The sequence below is a fragment of the Vulpes vulpes genome, chromosome 6 (genome assembly GCF_048418805.1).
Source record: "Vulpes vulpes isolate BD-2025 chromosome 6, VulVul3, whole genome shotgun sequence".
In the NCBI taxonomy this organism is placed as follows: domain Eukaryota; kingdom Metazoa; phylum Chordata; class Mammalia; order Carnivora; family Canidae; genus Vulpes; species Vulpes vulpes.
In genome coordinates, this window is record NC_132785.1 from 130,594,497 (window position 1) to 130,618,058 (window position 23,562).

At 71.5% G+C, this 23,562-nt stretch overlaps 1 protein-coding gene across 2 annotated transcripts; it reads right to left on the reverse strand.

Annotated features, from left to right (window-relative positions):
- Window positions 1-767: 767 nt before the first annotated feature.
- Window positions 768-21,604, reverse strand: JAG2 (jagged canonical Notch ligand 2). 2 transcript variants are annotated; one of them, XM_072762504.1, is made up of 26 exons: window positions 21,463-21,604; window positions 20,975-21,340; window positions 14,390-14,447; window positions 13,123-13,374; window positions 12,939-12,999; window positions 9,690-9,820; window positions 9,471-9,590; window positions 9,148-9,261; window positions 8,837-8,950; window positions 8,581-8,694; window positions 8,450-8,496; window positions 8,152-8,322; window positions 7,107-7,257; window positions 6,854-7,012; window positions 6,654-6,767; window positions 6,349-6,462; window positions 6,155-6,268; window positions 5,890-6,006; window positions 5,456-5,483; window positions 5,285-5,370; window positions 4,756-4,869; window positions 4,532-4,647; window positions 3,887-4,135; window positions 3,277-3,408; window positions 1,565-1,721; window positions 768-1,392 (listed from the first exon to the last, which is right to left on the reverse strand). In XM_072762504.1, exons 1-26 carry the CDS (start codon window positions 21,538-21,540, stop codon window positions 899-901), a joined length of 3,771 nt encoding a protein of 1,256 aa, XP_072618605.1. In that variant the 5' UTR covers window positions 21,541-21,604; the 3' UTR covers window positions 768-898. The 2 variants fall into 2 exon arrangements, with proteins under 2 accessions (XP_072618605.1, XP_072618604.1); XM_072762503.1 differs by lacking the exon at window positions 8,581-8,694 and having other exon boundaries at window positions 21,463-21,603.
- Window positions 21,605-23,562: the final 1,958 nt, after the last annotated feature.

The following is a 23,562-nucleotide window of genomic DNA, read 5'->3' on the forward strand; positions in this document are numbered from 1 at the left end:
TACCCGTGGCCAGGACGGCCACACGGCCCGCCCGCCTGCGGGAAGCAAGGACCAGCACCGGAAAGAACAAGGCAGGCCAGAAGGTTTAAGTTATTAAATCAAATATACAGAGTGATTCATTTAATATGTACATATTTACAAAAACGCACTTTCACGAGGAGGGGCCGGGGCCGGCAGGTGGGCAGCGGCCCGGAGCCCACGGCAAACGCTGACAGCCGCGAGGGGAGGGTCTGCGTGAAGGCACTTGTCGCGAGCTCCGATCCTGCCCCCGGCCGTCGGGGGGAACAGAGCAGTCGGGAAGGGCACTTCCGGAAACACAGTTGAGAGATCTCTGCGGCGGGGGCTCCGGCGGGAGCCGGCCCGGGGGTCCGCCCACGGCCCCTGCGAGGACCTCGAGCCCCACTGACCACCACAGGTGCCACCCACAGCCTCGGGCCGCGCCGACGGCCGGGGCCTGCCGACGCCGTGGGCCACGCCGGCAGCCCCGGTCCCGCTGGCTCTTTGGCCTGGAGCCACTGAACACCAAATGAGGAATAATAAGGAAGATTCTGTAAACAGTGCACCACCTCTGGGGACAGACAAACAACCTGGTGAGGACACGGACATCCTTCGCTCCCTCCTGCCACACAGCCAGTGCGACACACAGAAACATTACAAAAATAGCAACTATCCGAGAATACTCCATTGTTTTCTGCCTGACGGTCGTCGAATAATTTATACAAGGTTAAAGAAACGTAGAAAATAAACCTTTGTTTTTGGTTTTCGGTGGGTTTTTTTTTTTTTTTTTTTTACACAAAATAAAGAAACTATGCACACGGCCTCGGCCTCCTACGGTCTGGCGGGTGGTGCGGTGCCCGGTGAAGGGTCCTGGGTCCCGGCCCAACTGCTGGCCCCTGCCCTACTCCTTGCCGGCGTGGCGCGAGTCATTGACGCTCCTGACGGCGCGGTTGTCCACCTTGGGGCCTGAGGCCCAGCAGGCCGGCCTCCCGGGTGAGCCGCTGGGGTCTTTGGTGAATTTGTGCGAGAGGAACTTCTCGGCCTCCAGGCAGCCGCCCTCCCCACGGCCAGGCTCCTCCTCCTCCTCCTCCTCCCCGCCTTCGCCGCGGCCCGCGGGCCCGGGCAGCACCTCGCCCACCCTGCGCGGCGGCGGCGTGAAGTTCTTGCACGGGTACAGCACGTCCTTGTGGCCGCCCCCCAGGCCGCCGCCCCCCAGCCGCTCGATGGGGTTGCGGATGGGGTTGAGAGGGGCCCACTGGTTGTTGGCACTCTCCTCCCGCGGCAGCCGGCTCCTCTCCCGCTCTTTCCTGCGTTTGCGGGTCCACCACACGCAGATGGCCACACACACCAGACACAGCATGCTGAACACGCCGCACAGCACCGGCACCAGCAGACCTGGGGGGGCACGACGGGGCTGGCCGGGCGCGGGGGCCGGGCGCAGGCCCAGGCCTGGGATGCCCCGGCCCTGCGGAGGGAGCCCGCGGGGGCGGCCCGGGGACGTGCCCCCCACCCCCATCCGCCCACGTGAGCCTGGATGACTCCCCCGAGGCCCCGGGCCCCTGCTCACCCACGGAAGAGCTGCCCATGACGACCGTCTCCAGTTTGACCTCAGTGACAGCCAGCAGCACCGAGCTGTTGACCCGCTGGGTGATGGCGGACACGATGGCGTGGGCCGTGCTCTGGATCAGGCTGCTGTCGGGCACGTCCCTGGCGGGGCTGAAGGACTGAGGCAGAGGACGGCGCTGGGAGGCCGCCACGGCCCGCCCGCCCTGCGCCCAGACCCAGGGGACACCGGGGCTCCGGGCCAGCTGCCCAGGGGGACGCTGGGCCCCCCACGGCCTCTGCGGGGAGACTCGGTGGAGGAGAGGCCTGCGGAGGCACGTCCCACCGCACGGCTGCGGCTCCGGGGCGCCCGGTCCGGTCTGGCCCACCCTGCCCCCCGCCCCCTGCACCCGGAACGAGCACGCGTCCTTCCCAGGTAGACGTGGCCCCGGCTGGCCGTGCCCCAGGCCTCGGGCCCTGCAAATGCATCACCGCCCCAGGGCCTCCTCCGCCTCAGTGGCCCCTGCCACCCCGACGCGGCCAGCGGCCAGCGGCCGGCACCCCGCCTTTCCTCCCTTCTCTCTGCCCGCACTTCCCTGGGGCACAGCCTCGCGACACTCGTGGTTCCATTTACACCTGATGCCCGCCCGGGGCCCAGAGCAAGGCCCTGAGGACACCTGCTCGGCTACAGGCCAGGCCTGGACCACACGACCCAGGGTGGCCTGAGCTGGGGGCAGCCTTCCTGCCCAGACGTCGGGGGACACAGCACCAGCGGAGCAGGGGGACCAGGTGAGGAATGGGCATCTCTACCTATAACCCCACCTGGCCAGGCACCGACCCGCCACTCTGACTCAGCCCCACGGCTCGGAGCCAGGGTTCCAGACGGCCCCAACCCTGGGCCGCACAGCCTCCCTCGTCCCTGTCTGGGAGGAGCCCCGCTGCTGCACCCTATCGCGGTCCACCCTGGGCCCTGGACACCGGCCTTCCCTCCCCATGTGCCTCTGGGCCTCCACTGCTGCTACCGGGGGGCCTCCCACAGCTCCAGGGACCCCTGCCCAGAGCCCTGGCCTTCAGGGCCTCAGACACCAGGCTGAGAAGGGATGGGAGCCAGCCCGATGTCCCAGCCGCCACTCCAGCAACACTGCCTCTGAAATCCCTGTGCCCGATACCCACCCCGGCCGCTCACGTGACCTGTTTCTGGAGCGAGCCTGGCCTCCTGGGACCTCCCCCTGCTGGCACCTGCACCCACGCTCCCCCTGCACGCCCGTGGGCACCACCTCTCACCCGCACATAAGCTTCCTCTGGCCTCCACCGGGTTGCTCCAGACCCTTCCTTCATTTCAGCTCGTGAGAGAGGTGACCCGACCCTACACCCTTGCTCCCGAGCCTCGAGAAGCAGACCCCACCAACTGCCGATCACCACGTCCGCCCCCCGGAGCAGCCTCCTGGCCCTCCTGCCCAGCCTCAGATGTCCTCGCCCCCTCGGCCCTCCACCTCTGCCCTCCTCCCCCTGCCGGCCTCCGTACACGCTGGGCCTGCTGAGCTGCACGCGTGTCCAGCCTGGCCCCACCGGCCCCTGTCCCCCAACGTACAACTGTGTAAGACCAGGTCCTGGGTCTGTGGGTCACCCTGTCCCCCCAGGCACCTGGGGACAAGCCTGGCCGGGCGCCTCTGTCCTCGGCACCTCCGGCAAACTGGGACAGAGTAGGACAAGGGGAAGTGGGCAAGAGTGACTCACCACGGCCACCTCTACTGCACTGGCCCCTGACGACGGCCGCTCGCAGAGCAGCAAAAGCAGGCGGTCCCGGGCCACCGCCCTTGTGACCGGCAGGACGCGGATCCCGGAGCAGATGGCGCCCACAGTGGTGCCCTGGGCAGGGACCAGCAGCACATGAGTGGGACCCCGGAGGCCATGCCCCGAGGCTGCCCGTCCTCCAGCTGGCCCCAGGGGCGTGTGGCAGGAGACGCCTCACAGCCGCGCGAGGATCAGGGCAAGGATGCAGGGGGTCCAGGAGGGAGCGGACTTCCCGCCCACTCCTGCACCCCCCAAGAGGCAGACCCCCGTCAGGGTGGGCGGGGCCTGCAGGTGCCAGCCCTCACTGCCCTGGCCTCGCATTCCTGCCACAAGTGGCCCCACCTGCAGCCCAGAGGGAAGCCCCCCAGCCCTGAGCACCCCCACCGAGTGCTCACTGAGCTCCACCCTCCCTCCGCTCGGCTGACCCCACGAGGCCAGGCTCCCTGAGCGGTGCCGCGGACCATCTGAATGACCGCGCCCAGGAAGGACGGAGGCGTCAGGGCTCCGCAGACGCTCAGCGTGCCCATGTCTCGGGGCCATGGGGACTACGTACCTGTGGCACCTGGTCACGGTCAAGGTGCAACGTGAAGCGGGCACAGTTGTTGTCCAGGTAGCTGGAGCGCGGCAAGCACAGGGTTTCCGGCAGCAAGGGCTCCTCGGCGCCGCACTCCCCCCAGGCCGCACAGGGCGGCTGCAGGCACTGGTCTGGGGCCTTCTCTTGGCACCACTGCCCCGGTGGGCACGGGGTACTCAGGGAGTCGGGCCGGCCGGCCAGCAGGCAAGGCTTGTGGCCACACCACACCTGGGTCAGGCACGCGTTCAGGACAAAGGGACACAGACATCATGCAGGAGAGAAAGACACGGTCACGGTCAGCAAGACGCAGGTGCCCAGGCCCACTGTGGCCTCCCGGGACAGACTCAGACCCCTAAAGGACCCCTGCCAGAGCAGGGGTAGCTGAAGAACAAGGCCGGGCAGGGCCCCTGGGGGCGGCCTGGGGAGCCTCAGCAGGCTATTTCCCTGCCTAGGGCAGAGGAAGGGCCTGCTTCAGCCCTAGGAGGCCCAGCAGAGGCAGTGGACGTGGCAGCTGGAGCCTCCTGGCCTCACAGGCCAAACATCAGGGTGATGAAGTCTCGGCACCCCCGACCAGGGGCACCAGGACACGGGGCTGAGCGTGAAGGCTCTCAGGCGGCCCCGTACCTTGCTGCAGTCCCGGTGGCCGTCCATGCAGTGGCAGCTGTTACAATCCTCCACCCAGGAGCTCCCGTGTGCGAAGGGCAACCCCTGCGACCAGCAGGGCCTCCCATAAAAAATCACTGTGGGGAGAAAGAGTGGGGGTCATCAGCAGGCCAGCTCTGGAGGCCAGGTCCTCCCCACACCCCCACACCGGCTCGGCCCCGGCTGGGCACGACGCCCCCACCTACCTTCCTGGCACCGGGGGCCAGCCCGGCCCGGCGGGCAGCTGCAGTGATAACCGTTGATCTCATCCACACACGTGGCCCCATAGGCGCACGGCGAGGACTGGCACTCGTCGATGTCTGCAGACAAAGCGGCCCGGCTCAGGAGGCAGCAAGGGTGCCGATGCCCACACACAGCACCCAGGGGGACGCCCAAGCTTGGGCCAGGAGAGGGGATCCTGAGCGAACTGCTGGAGCCCCCTAGCCAGGGCCTCGGTGTGCCCTGTGGTCCTCTGAGCTGGACCGGTACCCGCTCTGCCAGCGGTGGAGGGCATCGATGAGCACCTGCCCCGTCCTCCCCCATGAGCCTCTGCACCAGATGGGCAAGAGCCTCCAGGGACCCCCGCCCTCACAGGGCAGCCCCCAGCTGCTGGGGTGCGGGCTGAGCACAGAGAACTGCCGGCGAGGCTGCACACCCGGGCCGGGCTGGGAGGAGCCCCTAGGGCTGGGCCCCACTGCACACCCCCTCCCCGCCCAGGTACCCCCGGCCCCTCACTGATGCGGCAGTCGGGACCCGCGAAGCCAGGAGCACACTCGCAGCGGAACCAGTTGATGCCGTCGATGCAGACGCCACCGTTGTAGCTGCAGGGCAGAGAGCAGGTCTCAGGGAGGCCCCCCCGCAGGCCGAGCTCCCCTGGGTCAGCCAGCCTCCAGGGCTGCCACTCACCAAGGCAGGGGGTTGCAGTCGTTGGTATCTGTGTTTGAGGAAAGAGAGGAAGATCGGCACCGCATCCACCCGCCCAGCACCCCGTGTGCCGGGCCTGGGGGGTAGCGGCTATGCCAGCCCACGGAGACCAGGCTGGGAGGCTGAGGATGGTGGGGCTGGGGGGACTTAGCTCCAGGAGGCCCATCTCGGAGAAGCCGTGGATAGTGCCTGGCTGCAGAGTGAGCGCCTGGCACACCAATACGGGCCAGGACGCTCCGGGAGTGGAGGGGAGGCTACGGGGCTGGGGACTGGAGCCGGCCGGGGGGTGCGGAAGTGACATGGCAAGTCACTGGGGTACAACTGCGCTTTGGTGGACAGGTGCAAGGCCTCCGCCCACTCCCTACAGCCCCCTCTCCAGCCCACAGCACCCCTGCGCCCCCCACCCACAAGCTCACTGTGCGTGCAGGTGCGGCCTTCCCAACCATCACGGCAGATGCAGGAGAACGAGTCCCCGCTGCCCACACACGTACCCCCGTTCACGCAGGGGTTGGGCAGGCAGCTGCTGTTCTTAGCTGTGGAGGGGCAGGGGAGAAGAGGTCCTTGTCATCTGCCCTGGGCGGGCTGCGCAGGGTACCAGGGCAGAGGGGGCAGGGGTGGGGGCAGGCGGTGGGCCGGCGAGGGCGCGGGGTGTGTCTGCCCCACCCCCCCGGAGTCACTCACCGATGTTGCAGGTACTGCCCTTCCAGCCCGGGGGGCAGGCACAGCGGAAGGTGTCCCCACTGTCATAGCACGTACCGCCGTTGCTGCAGGTGTAGGCGTCACACTGGAACTCGCCTGTGGGCACACGGCCGCTCAGTGCGCACGCCCACGGCGGCGGGTGGCCCCGGCACGGCAGGGGCCCGGGGAGCACTCACGCGAGTGGCAGGTCTTGCCCTTCCAGCCGTCGTCACACACACAGTAGAAGTCGTTGACCAGGTCGTGGCAGCGGCCGCGGCTGTGGCAGGGATCGGGAAGGCAGTCGTTGAGATCTGGGGGCGAGGACGCCGGTCAGCGGGGGTCGCCGGCGCTCAGGGGGGAGCTGGGGGTGGGGGACAGGGGGCCGGGGCAGAGACACCTGTGGAGCATCCCCCACCCCCGCCCAGATCCCTCTGAGCACCAACCCCCGGAGCTGGGGACCCGGTGGGCGCTGGGACGGAAGGGGCAGCACAGGCCCACTCACTGGTGTCGCAGAGCTCGCCCTCCCAGCCGCTGGGGCAGTAGCAGCGGAAGGCGTCCACCTCGTCGATGCACGTGCCCCCGTTGCGGCAGGGCTGCCCCAGACAGTCGTTGATGTCTGCGGGAGGCGGCAGTGAGAGGGGGCGCGGGGGGCGCGCGGTCCCGGGCAGCCCCCCACCCTCCGCACGCCCTGCAGCTGCTCACTCTCATGGCAGTAGATGCCCGTGAAGCCGCTATCGCACACGCAGGAGAAGTTCCCCCCGGGCAGACTGACGCAGTGTCCGTGGGGGCCACACACGCCCGGGGGGGGCGTGCCCGAGCCCGGGGTCCTGGTCCCCGCCTCGAACCCGCAGCCGTCAATCACTGCAGCAGACGGGGCGCGGTCAGCATGCCCCGCCCCCGAAGCGGCAGGCCCCGCCCACCCGGCAGGCCCCGCCCCTCGGCGAGCCCCGCCCACCTCGGCAGGCCCCGCCCGGGCACGGGTCCCTGGGCACAGAGCAGTTCTTGCCGCCCATGTCGTCGGGGCACGCGCAGTAGTAATCGCCCTGCAGGTTGTAGCAGCGGGCGCCGTTCTGGCAGGGGCTGGGGTCGCATAAGTCCATGTCTACCTGCGGGGCGGGGAGCATCTGTGAGCGCCGAGCCCCCGGCGGGACTGGGGACAGCCACACCCTGTGTCCCCACAAGGGGTCCCAGAGGCCCAGGTCCCGCTGGGCCCGCACGCCCGGGCCGCGGCGGCCGCCTGCAGGAACGCCCGTCGGAGACGGGCCAGGCCCATCAGCTGGACGGAAACACCTGCAGGCCACCAGGCCCCTCCCGCCGCTCTCGGCTCCCTGGCGGCCGCTTCCTCTGCCTCACCAGGCAGCATCCGGCCTTTGCCCCTCCTGCTGGCAGGAAGGCCAGCTCCTGACCCCCTTCCCAGCCGCCCACGGCCACCCTGAGCCCAGTCTCTGGGGCTTTCCCGAAAGTGTCAGCACTCAGCTCACAGCCCCAGGCAGGACGACTACCAAGGGCCCCGGAAGCCTGCTGGTCAGGAGCCCTGTGCCTGGTGCCTCTGTACCCCAAAAGGCCGGGGCAGGCCAGAGGAAGGTGGGGGTGGGGTCATGAGGCGCCAGGGAACATCACCTACCCCTACTCAGACACCACGTGACAGTGTGGCTCCCCACACCCTCGGGCACCCCATCCCACCCCGGGCCCCTTTCATGCCGCTCACGTGCTCTACCCCATTAGGACCATACCGATCCCAGGGGGAGGCAGACAGGGCACCTGGGCAGCCAGCTGACCTGCCCAGGCTCCTGGCCCATTAGGAGGCACCTGTCGTGACAAGTAGCGACCTTATGACCCTCCCCCTGCCCCTCCCACCCAGGGCTCTGAGGCCAGGTCTCCCTCCAGAACTGAGCCCGGGGGAGTAGGGCCAACCCTGACCGCAGCCTGTCCCGCTCACTTGGGCGGCCTGGGGACAATGGTGTGCCCCTGCGGCTTCCGGGGCAGTGCCCGAGCCTCACCTCACACAGTGGCCCGGAGGTGCCCTCGGGGCAGTGGCAGTGGAAGCCATCCACCAGGTCCTCGCAGAGGCCACCATGGCAGGGGTTGCTGGCACACGACCGCAGCTGCAGCTCACAGTGTCGGCCACCGAAGCCCCACGGGCACACACACTGGTAGCCGGTCGTCAGCTCCTGGGGCAGGGGGAGGAAAGGAGGGGTGGTGTGAGCCTGGAGGGGCCACCGTTGCCCTCCCCCCCGGGGCAGCTCCTGCCCCCAGGGCCCTCCCACGTGTGTGCAGGGGCAGGGTGGCTGCTCTTACCTTGCAGGTGCCACCATGCTGACACTGCCCATGACAGTCGTTTACGTCTGGGGACAAGGGGCAGGGTCACGGCCGGGTCCTTAAGCTCCCAGCCCCACCCACCTGCCACCCCCCCACCCCCCCGTACTGACTGATATGGCAGTTGACGCCCTTCCAGCCCGGGATGCAGTGACAGTAATAGCCACCAATCAGGTTTTTGCAAGAAAAAGCATTAACGCACGGCTTCCCTTCACATTCATTGGCGTCTGTGAAGTAGACAAGGGGGGGCGACGGGGCTCAGCCCCACCTGCCCCCACGCCTGGCACCCGCAGCACCAGCAGCACCAGCAGCAGCCGCCACATGCACAGAGCACAGTCCATGCACACGAGTGCCCCTCGGGACCCTTACCCAGCTGGCAGGTGGTCCCCACCCACTGCTTGGGACAGATGCACTCGAAGCCATCCACCTGGTCCACACAGGTGCCCCCGGCCGCGCACGGGTTGGAGGCGCACTCATCGATGTCTGCAGAGGCACAGAGGGAGAGGCGTGGCGGGCGGGCGCCATATGGGGAGGCGGGGTCCGTGGGGGAGGCAGGGCCATGTGCCCGTCACTCCCCCCGGCGACTAGGCCCACAGCTACATTTGGGGGACCCCGCTGCCCCATCCCCACTCCTAGACCCCGTCAGACACCAGGCCCCCCAGGTGTGGGTGAGCACTCACCAAGCGCACAGGTGGACCCGCTCCAGCCTGACGGGCAGTGGCACTCGAAGCCGGAGGGCACCTCGTAACAAGAGCCCCCGTTGGCGCATGGGTTGGAGGCACAGGCGTGCTCAGCTGCATTGGGAACCAGACGCGGGGGCGGGGGTTGGGGGGCGTGGAGCGGGGGCTCCCCACCTTTGCAGCGGCACTCCTCCCTCAGCCCCCAGGGCCCCAGGGCAGGGGTCAGGGCAGAGTACACGGCTTGCTGCACACAGAGGCCGGAGGGACGGGGCCCCGCCAGGCTCCCGGGGGCACCAGCCCACGGCCGCCGGCCGCCGACGTACCCCGCTCACAGTTCTTGCCCGAGTAGCCGTCGGGGCAGACGCAGTGGTACTGGTCAGGCTCGGCGTTGATGCACGTGCCCCCGTTGGTGCAAGGGTGGTGGGTGCCACAGTAGTTCAGGTCTGAGGACAAGAGGGTGCTCAGATGCCCGCCCCCAGCGCCCCCCAGCCCCCCGCTGTCCCCAGAGGGCGTCCCTCGGGCCGCCCGCCGCCCCCGGCTACCTTTGTTGCAAAGCAGGCCGCCCCAGTTGGTCTCACAGTTACACTGCCAGGGGTCCACGCAGGTGCCGTGCACGCAGCCAGGGTACGGGACGCACTCGTCGCAGAAGCGTCCCTGCCAGCCGTAGCTGCACCTGCAGGGGCCGAGGGGCAGGAGGCCCGCTGGGGGAGGGTGCACTCGGGTGGCCGGGCCGCGGCGCAGAGTCACGTGGGCCCCCCCGGGGCTGGCGGCCTCCGCCCTTTGAAGCAGGGCCGGGCGGGGGTTAGGGCCCTGCGGCCAGCCCGCAGCCTCACGGGCACTTCCCGGCCGCTGGCCTCGGATGGCCGGCTGCAGCTGCCCAGCCACTCCTCCCTGAGCTATTTTGGGACTCACCCCTGAGCAGGGCCCCAAGAGCAAGCGCCGAGAAAGGAAGGCCCTGCCGGGACCCCAGGAACGAGGGTGCCAGCCCCAGCTCGCCGGTGCCTCCTGGGTTGGGCAGCGCCCAGGGCTGCGCGGGCTGACGGGGCACCCGCACAGGGCTCCGGGCCCAGCCCCGGCGACCTCACCTGGAACCCCAGGACGACACCCTCTCTCCCGGCGGGAGCCCTACCGGGGCCCGCCCCGCAGACCGAGACACCAAGGCCCACGGGCTGCGACAGGCCAGACGCAGGGCGGCTCCTGACCCAGGAAGAGTCACCTGCTCCCTGGCAAACGGCCTAGAGAGGCCTCTTGGCACCAAGGCCACGACCCCGAGGCCTGGCCCTGCCTCCAGCTGTGGGCCAGGAGTCTCTCTGGAGTCCTTCAGGAGAAGCAGGCGGCTGGGGCAGAAAGGGCACCCGGGCCACGGAGGGCGGCCCCATTCCCGGGGCAGCCAGCGGCCCCAGGGCCCAGGACAAAGGGCCCGTCGTCCCGCAGTGGACGTCCCGGGACCAGCAGGCTGCCCTCCAGGCCCTGGGCAGGCCCCCGGGGGCCCCTTTCTAGAACTGGAAAGTCCCGAGGAACGGGCCTGTCATCTAGGACTGTCATCTAGGCACTGTCCCTTCCAGGCTGGCACCTGCCACGCAAGTTTATTTTTGTAAAGGGAGGAGCCGTGGCCCTTCCTGGGCTGCCCCCGAGCCCCGCAGCCAAGGTGACAGGCTCCGAGGCGGGCCACAGAGAAACCCAGGCTGCAGCACGGCGCTCCTCCGCCCAGCCCCACGCGTGCCAGCAGGGCCCACGCACACACGAGCTGCGCATCCCCACCGGGAATCCTCCCTCCAGGTGACGCGAGGAGACCGTGACACGCCTTGGGTCACCCACCAGGAAGCCACGAGGCCAAGCACAGCGCCCGGACCCCGGCTTCCCGGGATGTGCTCCCAGCCCTGGGTGGGGCCGCCTCCGCAGGCCCCACCTCCCCAGCGCCCCGGCCTGCAGCTCCAGAAGCCCAGGGAGGAGGCGGCAGGAAGGCACGGCCATCTCCGCAGCATCCGGTGGGGGTGGTGGGGGTGTCCTGCAGTGAAACCTGAGCCCTGAGCCACCACGAGCCACCACGGGCAGCTGGGCCTCACCCACAGTGGTGGGTGGGGGCGCACCTATGGCTCCCATGGCCCACGCCAGCAGGGGAGGGCTGGGGGGCGGGGGCGTCCACTCCTCTCCCACCTTCCTCCCGCCCTGGCCATGGGCACAGCGCCAAGGTCGTGCATGGCCCTAGGGGGCCGGCCAGGACGCAGGGGGCTGAGACCCTGCCCCACGGCGCTCATGCCCACGGACTGGTCTGCCAGGGTCCTCAGGCCCCCCCATCACACGGATCAGAGGGCAGGGCCCGGAGGGTGGCCACCTCTGCCTCCTGGGATGTGGCTCCTGGCGCTGCCTGACCCCAAGATGTGAACCCACCCTGGGCCGCACCCCCCCCCCCCCCCCCCCCCCGGCTACCCTCTCCCCTGCTGTGCTCCTCCACTTGCCCAAAGGCCCCCTTGACTTGTCTGAAGCTCAGAAATCCGGCAGCACAGTGACGGGGCCGGGGACCCCCTTTCCAACCTCACTCCCTGGGACCGGGGCACCGCTCTTCATGCCACCTCCCAGGCCAAAGCCACCAGAGGACAAGCAGAGGGGCCACCACCCCCCTTCCTGTCTCCCGTGCCAGCCAGCTCCCCAACCTTGCCCTCCTGCCCAAACTCGGCCCTGGGGGACTCTGGGCAAGTGGCCTCTCCTCTGTGCACAAGCCACCCCCGGGAGTGAGGCCCTGGGGTCAGTGAGCCCTGTGGCAGGTGCAGGGCAGCCCTCGCCCCTACCGGCCTTCCCACAGCCTGCGCCCCGCCCCCGAGGGCTCCCGGAGAGCACCCCTGGGCCCCCAGCTCCCGGGCCACCCTGTGCGCCCCCGGAGCCCCGGGTGCCTCCACGCCGCGGCGGCCCTGCTCTAAGCCTCACCCGCTCCACACCCGGCCCCTCCCACCACCCCCTGCTCCAGCACAGCTCACCCGGGCTCCCTCCCACCCTGGCCCTGCCAGGCCCTGCTCCAGGTCTCCAAACGCTTCCCCGGCCTCGGGAGACAGCCAGGGTCTCTCCCTCCTGGGGCCCCGACCCCCAGCCTGGCCGGTGTGTTGGCTCCCTGACCTCTCCTCTCCCCCTGGAGCTTTAAACCCCCTCCCTGTCTGCCCCCGGCTCCCCACGGGTGTCTCAGGTCAGGTCTCCCCACACCGATCCCTCTGCGTTGGCGGCGTCCCCCAGGACACAGGAGACATGACCCCCCAATCTCAGTCACGCCATGGCCTCAGTCGCTGGCAGCTCTGCCGTTTGGCGGCACAGGCCGCAAGCCTCGGGGTCCTCCCTGCCCCCCAGCTCTCCTTCCCAGCGCTCGTTCAGACCCACGCCAGGATGCCTGCGGGACTCGCCCACCTCCCCATCTCCTGCTGGTCATCGCCCACCACCTCCCAGCCCCACGTGGCTCCTCCCACATAGCAGCTGCCCTGGTGCTTCGTCCCACCACACCCCCTGCAGCACCCCCTCTCTTTCCTAGGCCCCACTCCCACACGCGCCAGGAGCATGAGCCTGGGGCCCTCCGTGCCTCCTGTGCTCCGGGCACCCGACTCCGGGTGGCTCCCGGCCTGAGGTCAGGTGGGGCGGCCCCTCGCCATGCTACCCCGAGGGAGCTATGTGCGTCTGGCACAGCCCAGGCTCGAGGACCAGCGTCCGCCCCATGTAACCCCCAGTGGCACGCGAGCAGGGCCCGAGTCCCTGCCACCCTGCTTGGCCACGAGGCCCCGGGCGCACGGGACGGGCAGGGGCGCACTCACTTGCACTCCCCAGGCACCGTGCATCTCCCGTGCAGCAGGCTACATCCTTGTTTGCACACGGCTGCGGACAGAGGGCACAGGGCTCCGTGTGAGGCTGCGCCCGGCTCCCCCGCAGCCCCGGGGAGGAGGTGTGCCCGGGCCCGGCCTGCACACGCCCCCCGCCCCCCGCCCGCCGGCCACTCACCCTCTTTGCACTCCTTGCCCATCCAGCCGTCCATGCAGGCCTTGTTGCCGTACTGGTCGCAGGTGTAGTGGCCGAAGAAGTCGTTGCGCGGCCGGCAGAACTTGTTGCAGGTGGCGCTGTAGTAGTTGTCGTCGCAGCGCACGCGGATCTGCAGCTCCATGTGCGCCACGTGGCCGCTGAAGTGCAGGCTCTTCCAGCGGTCCTCGGGGTTGATCATGCCCGTGTGCGACACCCGCTCGATCAGCAGCTCCTCTTGGGGGGGCGGCACAGTCAGCCCGGCCGAGGCCACCCTTCCCACGGGGGCGGCAGCCCGGGCCCCGGGGGTGACGGGGCGCCCGGCCTGCAGAGAAGGGCCGCCGTGGCCAGGGAGGGCGGCGGGGACACGGGTCGGGCCGGGGGCGCGCCCCGCAGCAAGTGCATGGCTACCGCCACCTCTGACCAGCCTCCTCTTGCCCCCGACTCGGGGGAGGACCCGCGATCTAACGGCTGGGCCGCACTTCCCATGAAGCCACCGGGGGCGAGGGGACTGACCACCGTGGGCACACCGGGTCGTGAAACCTTTCCCGTCACTTTCGTAAGGATTCGGGATTTTCCCAGAGAAAAGGCTGAGGAATCCGGGGCACCTCACCCTCCTGCAGCAGCAAGCACAAGCCTGGGGACCACGCCGCTCCGGCCCTCCCCGGCGCCTCTCACCCCGCACCCCCCAGCCCATCTGGCCGAGGTGCCATCCCCCCGGTTCCCGCCGACCCGTGCCCCCAGCCTGGCCCCTCCTGGCCTGGCGGCGGTGGGGCCTGGGTCTCCACGTGACTCGGACCCATGGGACTTGGGCCTAAGCCATCCCCACGGCAGCCCCTCCGTGCCCCGCCTGCCCCTTGGGCCCTCTCTGACCCCCGACGTGTAGCCAGCAGCCATGTGCCCCCACCCGCCCCACAGGCTGCCTCCGTGGCCTCCCATCCACCAGGCGTGGCAGCATCCTCAGGGCAACCCCCGCCACCTGACCTCGGCCTCGCCGACCCGCCAGCCCCCCGCCACGCATGCCCACCTGCCCCTCCTGGTCTTTCCACGGAGACGCCCCTCCGCCCCGTGACCACAGCACGCGAGATCCTTGGGCCAGGGGCAGCCCCGGGATGGGAGCCCTCGTCCCCAGCAGGCAGAGGACCAGGAATGTGGCCGCGCATCGCTGTGGCTCAGGGGGTCAGCCTCCCGGGGTCCTGGGGGGCCCTGCAGGCGGCCGACCGCCCCGCCGCCCAGCCCCCGGCAAACTCACCATCTGGGGTGGTGTCGTTGTCCCAGTCCCAGGCCTCCACGATGAGGGTGAAGGAGCGCTGCAGACACGGGAGCAGCCGTCAGGCACCAGACGCCTCCATACGGGGGGCGCACCCCCACACCCCGGCCCCCAGCCCTGCCCTGGGTGGGGAGGGCTCTGCAGGCAGCCTCGCACATGTCCCCACAGACCCCAAGGTGACCCAGAGGAGGGAGGCCGTGCCTCCGGGTCAGAGGCTCCGGGCACCCGTGGCGCAGCAGCCCAGTGGCCACGGCTAGCGCAGGCGGCGGACAGAGGCAGGACGGCCCCGCACAGCAGCGGACTGGGGCCCGCACAGCCCAGGGCCGCGCCCCCAGACCAGGGCCCCCCCCGCAAGACGTCCTATGGGAGCAGCCCTGGCCACCTCCCTGGACCTGGAAAATGTGAGCTCCTGCTGCAAGCAGAGACCCCAGGGATCGAGGGCCTGTCAGCACCCCCCACTGCACCCCCACCCGGGGCACACGGAGGGGAGGGCAGGGCGCACGGCCACCCTGAGGCCCCACACGGGCCGAGCTCCAGTTGCACGGCACTTGCCCCACAGACCTGCCTCCTCCTAGGAGCACAAGGGCAGGGAGGGCCCCGGCTGCACAGAGGGGGAAACCGAGGCCCAGGGACAGCCCTGCTTGCCACTCCCCCCTCCCTCCCGGGACAACGTGATGGGGTAATGTCACCAGGCAACCTCAGGACGCACCCTCCCCACGAGAGTAACCGGAGCCACGGAGCGGCCCTGCCCTTGTCATTCACGGACACGAGCTCGGGCAGGAGGCGCAGGCCCGGCTCTGCCCTGGCCAGGCCCTTCCGTGGCTCCCACGCGCGCTGCTCGGCCCCTTCGGACCAGCCACGAACGTGCCGACTGCCCGTCCGTCCAGCCCCGGCTGCCCCGAGTCGGGGGCCCACAGGCAGGCTGGCTTCCACCTGCGGGGGCACCGCACCCCCCGACTCCCCCGCCCCCACCTCCCGCCCACAGTGGGGCCTGCGCTCCACAGCCCAGGGTCGCCCCCTGCCCCATAGCCGCCCGCCTGCTGATGCCCAAACCAGGCCTCTGGGTCCTGCCCCGGGTACGCGCCAGCCGCAGACAGGCCCCGGCCCCACTCCCACCCTCTGGCAGCTCTCCCTTGGGGACCCGCTCCCTGTCCCCACCCCAGGCCTGCAACCATCCCTCCAGGGAGACAGCCCCGGGATGCACTGACCCTCCCGCGGCTGCGTGTGGCCTTCCCTGCTGCTGACCTGGCCCTGAGCACAGCCCCCCAGACGCCCCAGGATAACCCACAGGACCTCACACGCCCTCAGGAGCACAGACTGGAATCCAGGGGCCATGCTCCTCCCTTCTAGAACACTCCCTGTCCATGTCGGCTGTTACCAGGCTCCAGTCCTACTCAAGGCTCCCTCAAACACACTCCCCACGCCCACTACCGGGCGGCTTCCCGCAGCCCCTGGGGCCTCCACACGCCCATCCGCAGGAGCCCCGACGACCCTCAGGGCTATGACTGTGTCTTTCCCAGGGCTCGGAGCCCTCTTGGGGTTCCCATCTCTTGCCAGAGACCCAGCCCCCGCTCCGCCTCCACCTCAGCCTGCCCACCCTGCCCCAGGGCCTTTGCACACACAGTTCCCTCCCTCGGCCTAGAATGCCACCCTCAGGCCAGGCTTCCCCGGCCACTCCCACTCCTGGTGACAGCTGGAGTGCCCAGCTCCTTCCTAGGCCCCACTTCATCCACTCATTCGCCCAGCATGCACCAGGCGTGGCTCTGCTACTAGTGGATGAGTCAGCGGGGATCGAGGGGTCAGGGCAGGCCTTGGAACGGAGGGAGACCTGGAGACTGAGAAAGAACCCAGAAAGAACCGCACGGCAGGCCCACGGGGCTGGGAGAGCGAGGCCGTGAGGATGGACGGACCTGGGTCAGACTGCGCCCGGCCCCAGGCCCCTCTCCTGACGTTGGCACCGACACTGAGCAGGAGTGGCTGCTGGAGGAGCCACTGAGGCCTGGGGCCGACCGGCGGGGCTGCAGGAGCTGCTCCGGCCACTGTGCGGAGCAGGCCATGAGGGTGGGCACAGGCAGGAGCAGGGACCCAGGGGCCGGGCACGAGAGCACAGGCTAGGCCTGCGACCACCGCCGGCGGCACGAGCACCTGGGCTCCAGGTGAGCAGGACGCTCCTCCGGGCTCCAGGGAAACCCCACGCCAGCCACTCAGGTAGGATTACCGCCACCTTCGTCGGAGCCTGGGGCTCCAGTTACCTGCTCCCACAGGAGGGGCACCCGCCCGCCCACCCAAAAGGGCCCCAGCGCCCGCCAGCTGGGCTCCCCGCACGCAGACAGCAGAAGTCATCCAGAGAGAACCTGAGCCGGCAGGGGCACCTCCCCCAGTGCCCGGGCCCCGGCCTCCTCTTCTCCCACAGCGCCGGCTCTGAGACTCAGTTTCCCCTGCGCAAATGGCGACCTCTCAACCGGGGGCTTCCTGACTCGCGTGCCTGGGGTCAGGACGGGGTTTTGTCAAGCCCAAATCCCCAGAGAACAGGAGAGGCAAGAGGCCTGGGCCGCAGGGCCCGTGGGGCAGGGGCAGGGGCCATGAGAGCTGAGGGGCGGTGGCTGGGGCGGCCGCAGGGGTCAGAGGAGCCCAGGTCAGAACCCCACCTGCCTGCCCGGCCCGGAGGGGCCCAGCCACCCCTCTTCTGGGAAGACTGCCCTGACCACCCGCACCCTGTAGGAGGACCCCCAGCCTGACCATCTGACTACCGTCTCCCCAGCCCAGCCCCCAAGACCAGGTCCTCAGCCTGCATCCGACCCTCATGACGGGCAGCAGCCCCAAGATGCGCAAAGGCCAGCCCCCAGGGCCCCGGGCACCCGAGGGCCCAGAAGGCCCAGCGCAGCCCCCGGGCGCCCTGCCCAAGTCCACGGCCCCACCCCGCTTTCTTCCCGCAGCGCCCCGCATCAGCACCCAGCCCCCCGAGGAGCAGGGCGCTCGGCGCCAGGAGCTCTGAGCACAGATACATTTCCTGAAACCTGAGCCTCGGAGAAGCCAGGCCTCTCCGCCATTGTCCCCAGGAGAGGGGGAGGGGGCCGCCTCCCCCCACGGCTCGGCAGGACGCACGGATCCCTCGTCCACCCCCCACAGGGACCCAGACACCCGCACTCCACACCGGAGAGCAGCCAGGGCCCTGCCTGGTGCGCCCACCCCGCCCACCCTCCGCCCAGGGTCTCCTCGTGCGTGGTCACAGGGCTCTTGTGCGTCCCTGCAGCAAAGCCCACAGGCTGCTGAGACGAGTCAGACTTCCTCACCTGGGGTCCTGGGGACGGGGACCCCAGCTCAGCCGCCGTCCTGGGCATGGGGATGTGGCTCAGCCAGGGGCTGGGATGAGGACTCTAGCTCAGGCCTGGAGACTGGAGAGGTCGGCCACCCAGCGTGGCTCCCCTGAGAACCCCTCGCCCGGCCAGTGTGCCCCCTCCCCCATCTAAATTCCCACGGAACAGCTGAGGGAGACCCTCCCGCAAAGCCCCTGCCACCCGCCCTCCAGCACCCCCGTACCGCAACCTGCTCCCCAACCCGCACTCTCAAAGCCCAAGGACAAAGCCTCTGGGTCTACGCTTGGGGAGCAGAGCTCTGCCCTGCTGTCCCCACACCCGAGCCTCAAACACGACCCCGGACGCGGAGCAAGTGACTGACTAGGTGCGGAGCGGCGGTGCCATCCCAGAGGGGCCGGAGCCCGCTTCTGGGCCCTCGGGTGCCCGGGGCCCTGGGGGCTGGCCTTTGCGCATCTTGGGGCGGGCCCCGGCCCCTCTGGGATGGTGTGGGCAGGATGCATGCACTGGGCGCCAGGGGGCTCCAGGGGAGGGTTGGGGGGGCACAGAGCAGCCCTGGGCTCCTTGGGAGGGGCGAGAGCACAGGCGGGACGGAAGCTCCCGCGGCAGCTGGCCACAGCAGTCAGGCCCCGCGTGCACATCCCACCGGGTCCTCCCTGACTGGCCAAAGGCCCCCCGCACACCCCTGAGCACATACCCACGGCCCCGGCGGGGCATCAGTGGGGAGAGGAGGCCAGGTGGGCCAGGGAGCCAGCCTGAGCCTGCAGCCCGGCCCCCTTCACGGGATCACGTCGTTGCCCCATTCCACGGGCGGGGAAGCCGGGCCCCAGAACCTGCTGCAGCCCAAGGTCTCCGGGGGCCGCACGTCAGCGCCAGGACCCCTCCAATGCGTGCACACATGCCCCACACAGCCGCCTCCGAGAACCCAGCATGCACACGACAAAGGACACCTGTGCGTGGTGTCCTGGGGTCCCGGGTGTAGGAAGGGGTGTGCCCCCTGCTGGCCCCTCTCAGGACGGGGCCCCGGCTGCCCACCACCCCATCAGCCGGCCCCTCCAAACCCTCCAGTGGCTGCCTACCACACCTGGGGGAAGCACAAGCGTGCACACACACGCATGCACGCCTTCACGCGGGACCAGACGCGGTCTCCATCCTGTCAGCTACTGGCTGGCACCTGGGCCAACAAAGCATCACTGAATTCCTGGGGGGGCCGGGGGAGGCACGGGGCATCCGCGAGGTGGGTCAGGAGAGGAGCAGCAGACACCCGGCTGCCCCCTGGCAGCTCGACCCTGACCTCCCCGTGTCCCCCCTGGGCCCGCCCAACCTGGAGCCCCACGCCACACAGCACGGCCCGTGCGGCCACACGAGGACGTGTGGGGGCCGTGGGCAGGGCGCAGGAGGGGCCGCTTCCCACACCGCCCACAGGTGCCCACCCTCCTGCCGCCAGCCACTTCGGAGGCCCTCCTTGCACCCCCTGCTCCGGGTGTCCGAGGGCGCAGGCTGGCCCCCCACCCCCACCCTCCCCAGTGAAGCCCAAATGCGGCTTCCAACGAGCCCAGCTCACGGGACGGAGCCGGACTTGCAGCAAACCGAGGCAGCGTGGCCGCGGGGAGCGGAAATACCAGGGCGCTGGCATCACACACCAGCCGGGATGCGCTGCTGGCGGGGAGCGGACCCAGCGCCGCCCCCCAGACACGCAGCTACCCCGCGCCCGGGCTGCCCGAGACCGGGCCCTCCTGAGGCCGCCGAGCAGCTCCCGGCAGCCGAGTCAGCTGCCCCGAGAGAGGGCGCCCCGAGTCGGGGCTCCCCGCAAGGTGAGGGCCTGCCCTGGCCCGCTCCTCCCCGGGCCGGCCCGTGGGGCCCGGAGCCGTGAGGGACGCGCGTCGGCCCCGCCACATTCCTGCCAGGCCTCCCCGCCCCCACCCCGATGCTGCCAACTCGAGCAGAAAACACATCCTCAGGTAGCGATTTGGAACCGCGCTGGCGCAGGCCCAAGCGCAGATGACAGGCTGCGGGCTCTGCTCAGACCTGCCTGCTGCGCCGCTGCGGGGGCGCGGGCCGAGCTTATCGTAAGCGCCTGCGGCCTCCCAGGCCTGCCCCTGCCTTCCCCGTCAGGGGCACAGCCCCCCCCAGGCCCCGGGGTCAAGGGAGACCCCAGAGGCCAGGCAGGCAGGGGCAGCGCCGGGGCTCCTCCCAGCAGGCCGGAGCTCAGAGAGGAGCAACACGGGGCGGGGGGCAAGGCCGCGCAGGGTAACCTAGGAGGGGCGGCAGCGGGCGTGAGGCTCAGGGCACCGGCGGCGGGGGGGGGGGCTTCAGCTCCCGGGCTCCCAGGACCCGGTGCCAGGTGGACACGTTCCCGGGGCTCCCCACCGCGCGGTCCAGCCAGGAGTCCCCGGTCGGAAGGTCGGGCCGTCAATCAGCCTGGCAGGCTCTTCCAGCCCCTTCCTGCACACCCAAGCCCCCGGCAGCCGGCCCGGCCGGTTCCTGCACACTGGGGTACCTCTCTGGGGTCCGCCCTGGCTGCTGCCCAGCCAGGCCTGCCCTGCACCCCTGGGTGTGGGGGCGGGGAGGACCACGCTCTGCTTCTGAAAGTGCATCCCCTGGGGCATCAGGCGGAGGCCCTGCCCGCTCCTCGGCTGCTCGGCCCCCTCCCGGGCTGCGCACAGGGCTGGGCCGCACAGGCCCGGGTGCCCGCCCGCCCGCAGCCCCCAGCCCCCCGCAAAGACGGAACAAACAAAATCGGGCGCCCCCGGCGCATGGAAGGTCGCAGCAGCGGGGGCGCGGGGCGCGGGGCGCGGGGGCAGCGGCCGGGGTGCGCCGACGCGGCCCCCGCCTCCTCCCGCGGGCATCCAGGAAGCGGCGGGGCGGGCGGGGGCTGGCCGCGGGCCCGGGGCGGCTCCGCCAGGGCCTGCCCCGGACCAGCCCCAGCACGCGCGGCGCACATGCCTCCGCGGCCTGCCCGGGCCGGGGCGCCGCGCCGCGCCTCGCCCCCGCCCCCCGGCAGACACGCGCGGGGAGGCGCAGGCACACGCCGCGCCTCGCCCCCGCCCCGCCGCGACCCCCGCGCGCCCACGTGGCCGGCGCGGACCGAGCCCCCCGGAGCACGCGCCCCGCCGCCCTCCCGCCGCCCGCCGCGCGGCGCCCCCTGCCGGCCCCGCCCCGCCCCGCCCCGCCCCGTCCGGGTGCGCGCCGCGTGCAGGTGCCGGCGGGGCGGCGGGGAGGGCGGCGGGAGGGCGGCGGGAGGGGCACGTACCGGCCAGGCGAACTGGAAGGGGATGACGACGCGGCCGGGCTCCTGGGCGCCGCCGGCCCGCGCCCGCGCCCGCGCCCGGTCCCGGTCCCGGTCCCGGTCCCCCGCGGCGGCGCGCGGCAGGTGGAAGGAGTTGCCGCCCAGCACGGGCGTGGCGCCGTGGCCGTAGCTGCAGGGCCCCGTGGGCGTCACCTTGGCCTGGTACTCCTTGAGGCACACGCGCACGTACGTGTCGCACTCGTCGTGGCCGCAGCCCCCCGCGCGCGGCGTCCGGCCGTCGCCGTCACAGCAGGCGCCGCTCAGCAGCTCCCCGTTCGCGTTCCGCAGCGCGCTCAGCTGCAGCTCGAAATAGCCCATGGGCCGCGCCGCCTAAAAATAAGGCAGACGCGGGCGCGTGGAGGCGCGGGCGGGCGGGCCGGGGTCGGGCCGGGGTCGGGCGCGGGGCGCCGGCGTCGCCGCGGCCCGTGCGCCCCGTCCGCGCCCCCGCTCACCTGCACGCACAGCGCCAGCAGCAGCAGCAGCCGCCGGGGCAGGCGCCCCCGGCCCCGGCCCCCGCCCCGCGCCCGCATCGCCGCGCCCGCCGCCCCGGCCCGCGCCGGCCCCGGCGCCCGCCCGCCTGCCCTCCGAGCGCCGGCGGCAGGGGCGGCAGAGGCGGCGGCGGCAGAGGCGGCGGCGGCGGCGGCGGCGGCGGCGGCGGGCGGGGTCGGGGCGGCGCTGCGGGCGGCGGCCTGGACGCGGGCCCGGCGGCGGGAGCGCGGGCGGCGGAGCTCGGGCGGGCGGCGGCTCCCGGCTGGCGGCGGCGGCGGCGGCGGCGGCGGCGGCGGCGGCGGCGGGTCCCGGCCTCGGCTCTGCGCGCCCGCGCTCCCGGCGCCCGCAGCCAACAAGTTCGGGCCGAGACTGACAGCTCGCTCGCCCATTCGTCACCCGCGCACCTGCATATGCATGAGGGGGCGGGGCCCGCCGCGGGGAGGGGCCGGGCCGGGGGCGCTCGGCTTTAAAGGCGGCGGAGGGCGCTGCTGCCCGCGCCCGCTCTCGGCGCGCGCCTCGCGGGGCCCCGGGCGGCGCTAACGTCGCGCCTCCGCCGGCGCGGGCGTGCGGGGTCCTCGGGCCGGGCCGGGCCGGGCCGCGCGGGGAGCGGGGAGCCGGGCGCCGGGAGCCGGGGGTGGGGGTGGGGGTCCCTGAGGTCACCGCCGCGCTCCCCCCCCACGGGGCGCCGCCGCCCGGGGGGAGAAGCCGCGGCCGGCCCCGACCCGGCCCCGCGCGCGCGGCCTGGGACCCCCCGTGGGGCGCCCCCCCGCGCGGCCGCAGGGGGCGCTGCTGCCCCGCGCCCCTGGCCCCCCGCCCCCCGCCCCGCGCCCTGCGCCCCCCGCCCCTGCCCCCCCCACCGCCCCGGGGCCGCTGCAGACGGGGCTCGGGCGGGCAGCGGGCACGGCCCGGGAATAAAGGCGGTGGCGCGCGCTCAGGGCGAGGTGAGAGCTGCGCACAGGCTCCTCCTGCTGTCCTGGTCACCAGGTCCCCGCGGCCCGCCCTCCGGCATCGCGTGCTGCCCTCTGCCGGGTAACCTCGCCGCCCCCCCCAGGGTCAAGGCCCAGGGCTCCTTGTCTGCAAGCACAGCTCCCCTCCGGCCTGCAGGGTCCCCTCTGGGGCGGGGGGCGCCTGGGCGGCTGCTGCTCCCAGGTCCGCAGGGGTCCGGCCCCCTCGCCGCCACCCTAACCCGCCTGTCTTCTCCGCCCTGGCTGCCCGCAAGGCTGTCGTGAGCGCCCCAGGCAGGGGGCAGGGCTCCGGGTGCTGAGCGCTGGGAGCAGCCCCGGCCTGGTGCACTGGGTGAGGGGGGCACGGAGGGCTTCCTGGGAGAAGCAGCTTTGCAGGCGGCCAGGCGCTGGGGCGGCAAGCCTGGCTGAAGGGGCTCCAGAGTGCAAACACCCCCCTCTCTGTCACCTGGGTGTGCAGCCAGCTGCCCCGGGGGCCCCGTCCTGGGAGTGACACCCCCACATGGGGTGTAGGGGCCGCTGCCACTAAGCAGCCCCTCCAGGATCCAGGCGTGCGGAGCAGCTGGAAGCCCCTGACGGGGTGGGCCTAGCGCTGCTGCCAGCACCCCCGCTCCCTACCTGAGCCCCTCTGTCTGCTGGGATGAGGGGGCAGGACACAAGCCAGGCCCACCACGCACAGCGACCCCCGCCAAATAAGGGCATGCAAGCTGCATGGAGCCCTCCTGTTACACCAGGGCCACTGTGGGGGTGCCCCCTTCCCTCTGCCCTGGCCCAGCCACAGGCACCCACGTACTTCAGGCCCCAAGACTCATGAGGAGGCACCCCCCGACACACACACACGGCTCCAGGGGCCCAGTCCATGTCCCCATCCCCCTGTCCAGGGAAGGCCAGGGGGGCCTCTGCCCAGCATTCAGCCAAGTGGTAAACCCTTGGGGAGCCCTGGGTCCAGGGGTGAACAGAGCTAGAATGACAGACTGTAAGGGTGAGGCAGGCAGGGCAAAGGGCGCAGGGGGCCTGCTAAGACCCGAAGGCAGGCCGGGTCCGCCGGGGGAGACACTGGGAAGGGTCCGTGCAAAGGCCCTGGGCTGAGGGAGCCTGACC

Coding starts and splice junctions, on each gene's coding strand:
- JAG2 (XM_072762504.1), bottom strand. CDS start 21,540: ATGCGGGCGCGGGGCGGGGGCCGGGGCCGGGGGCGCCTGCCCCGGCGG. Junction 13,375..14,389: donor CAACGACACCACCCCAGATG/GTGAGTTTGCCG, acceptor CGCCCCCCCAAG/AGGAGCTGCTGATCGAGCGG. Junction 5,484..5,889: donor AGGCCGCACCTGCACGCACA/GTGAGCTTGTGG, acceptor CCTCAAACACAG/ATACCAACGACTGCAACCCC.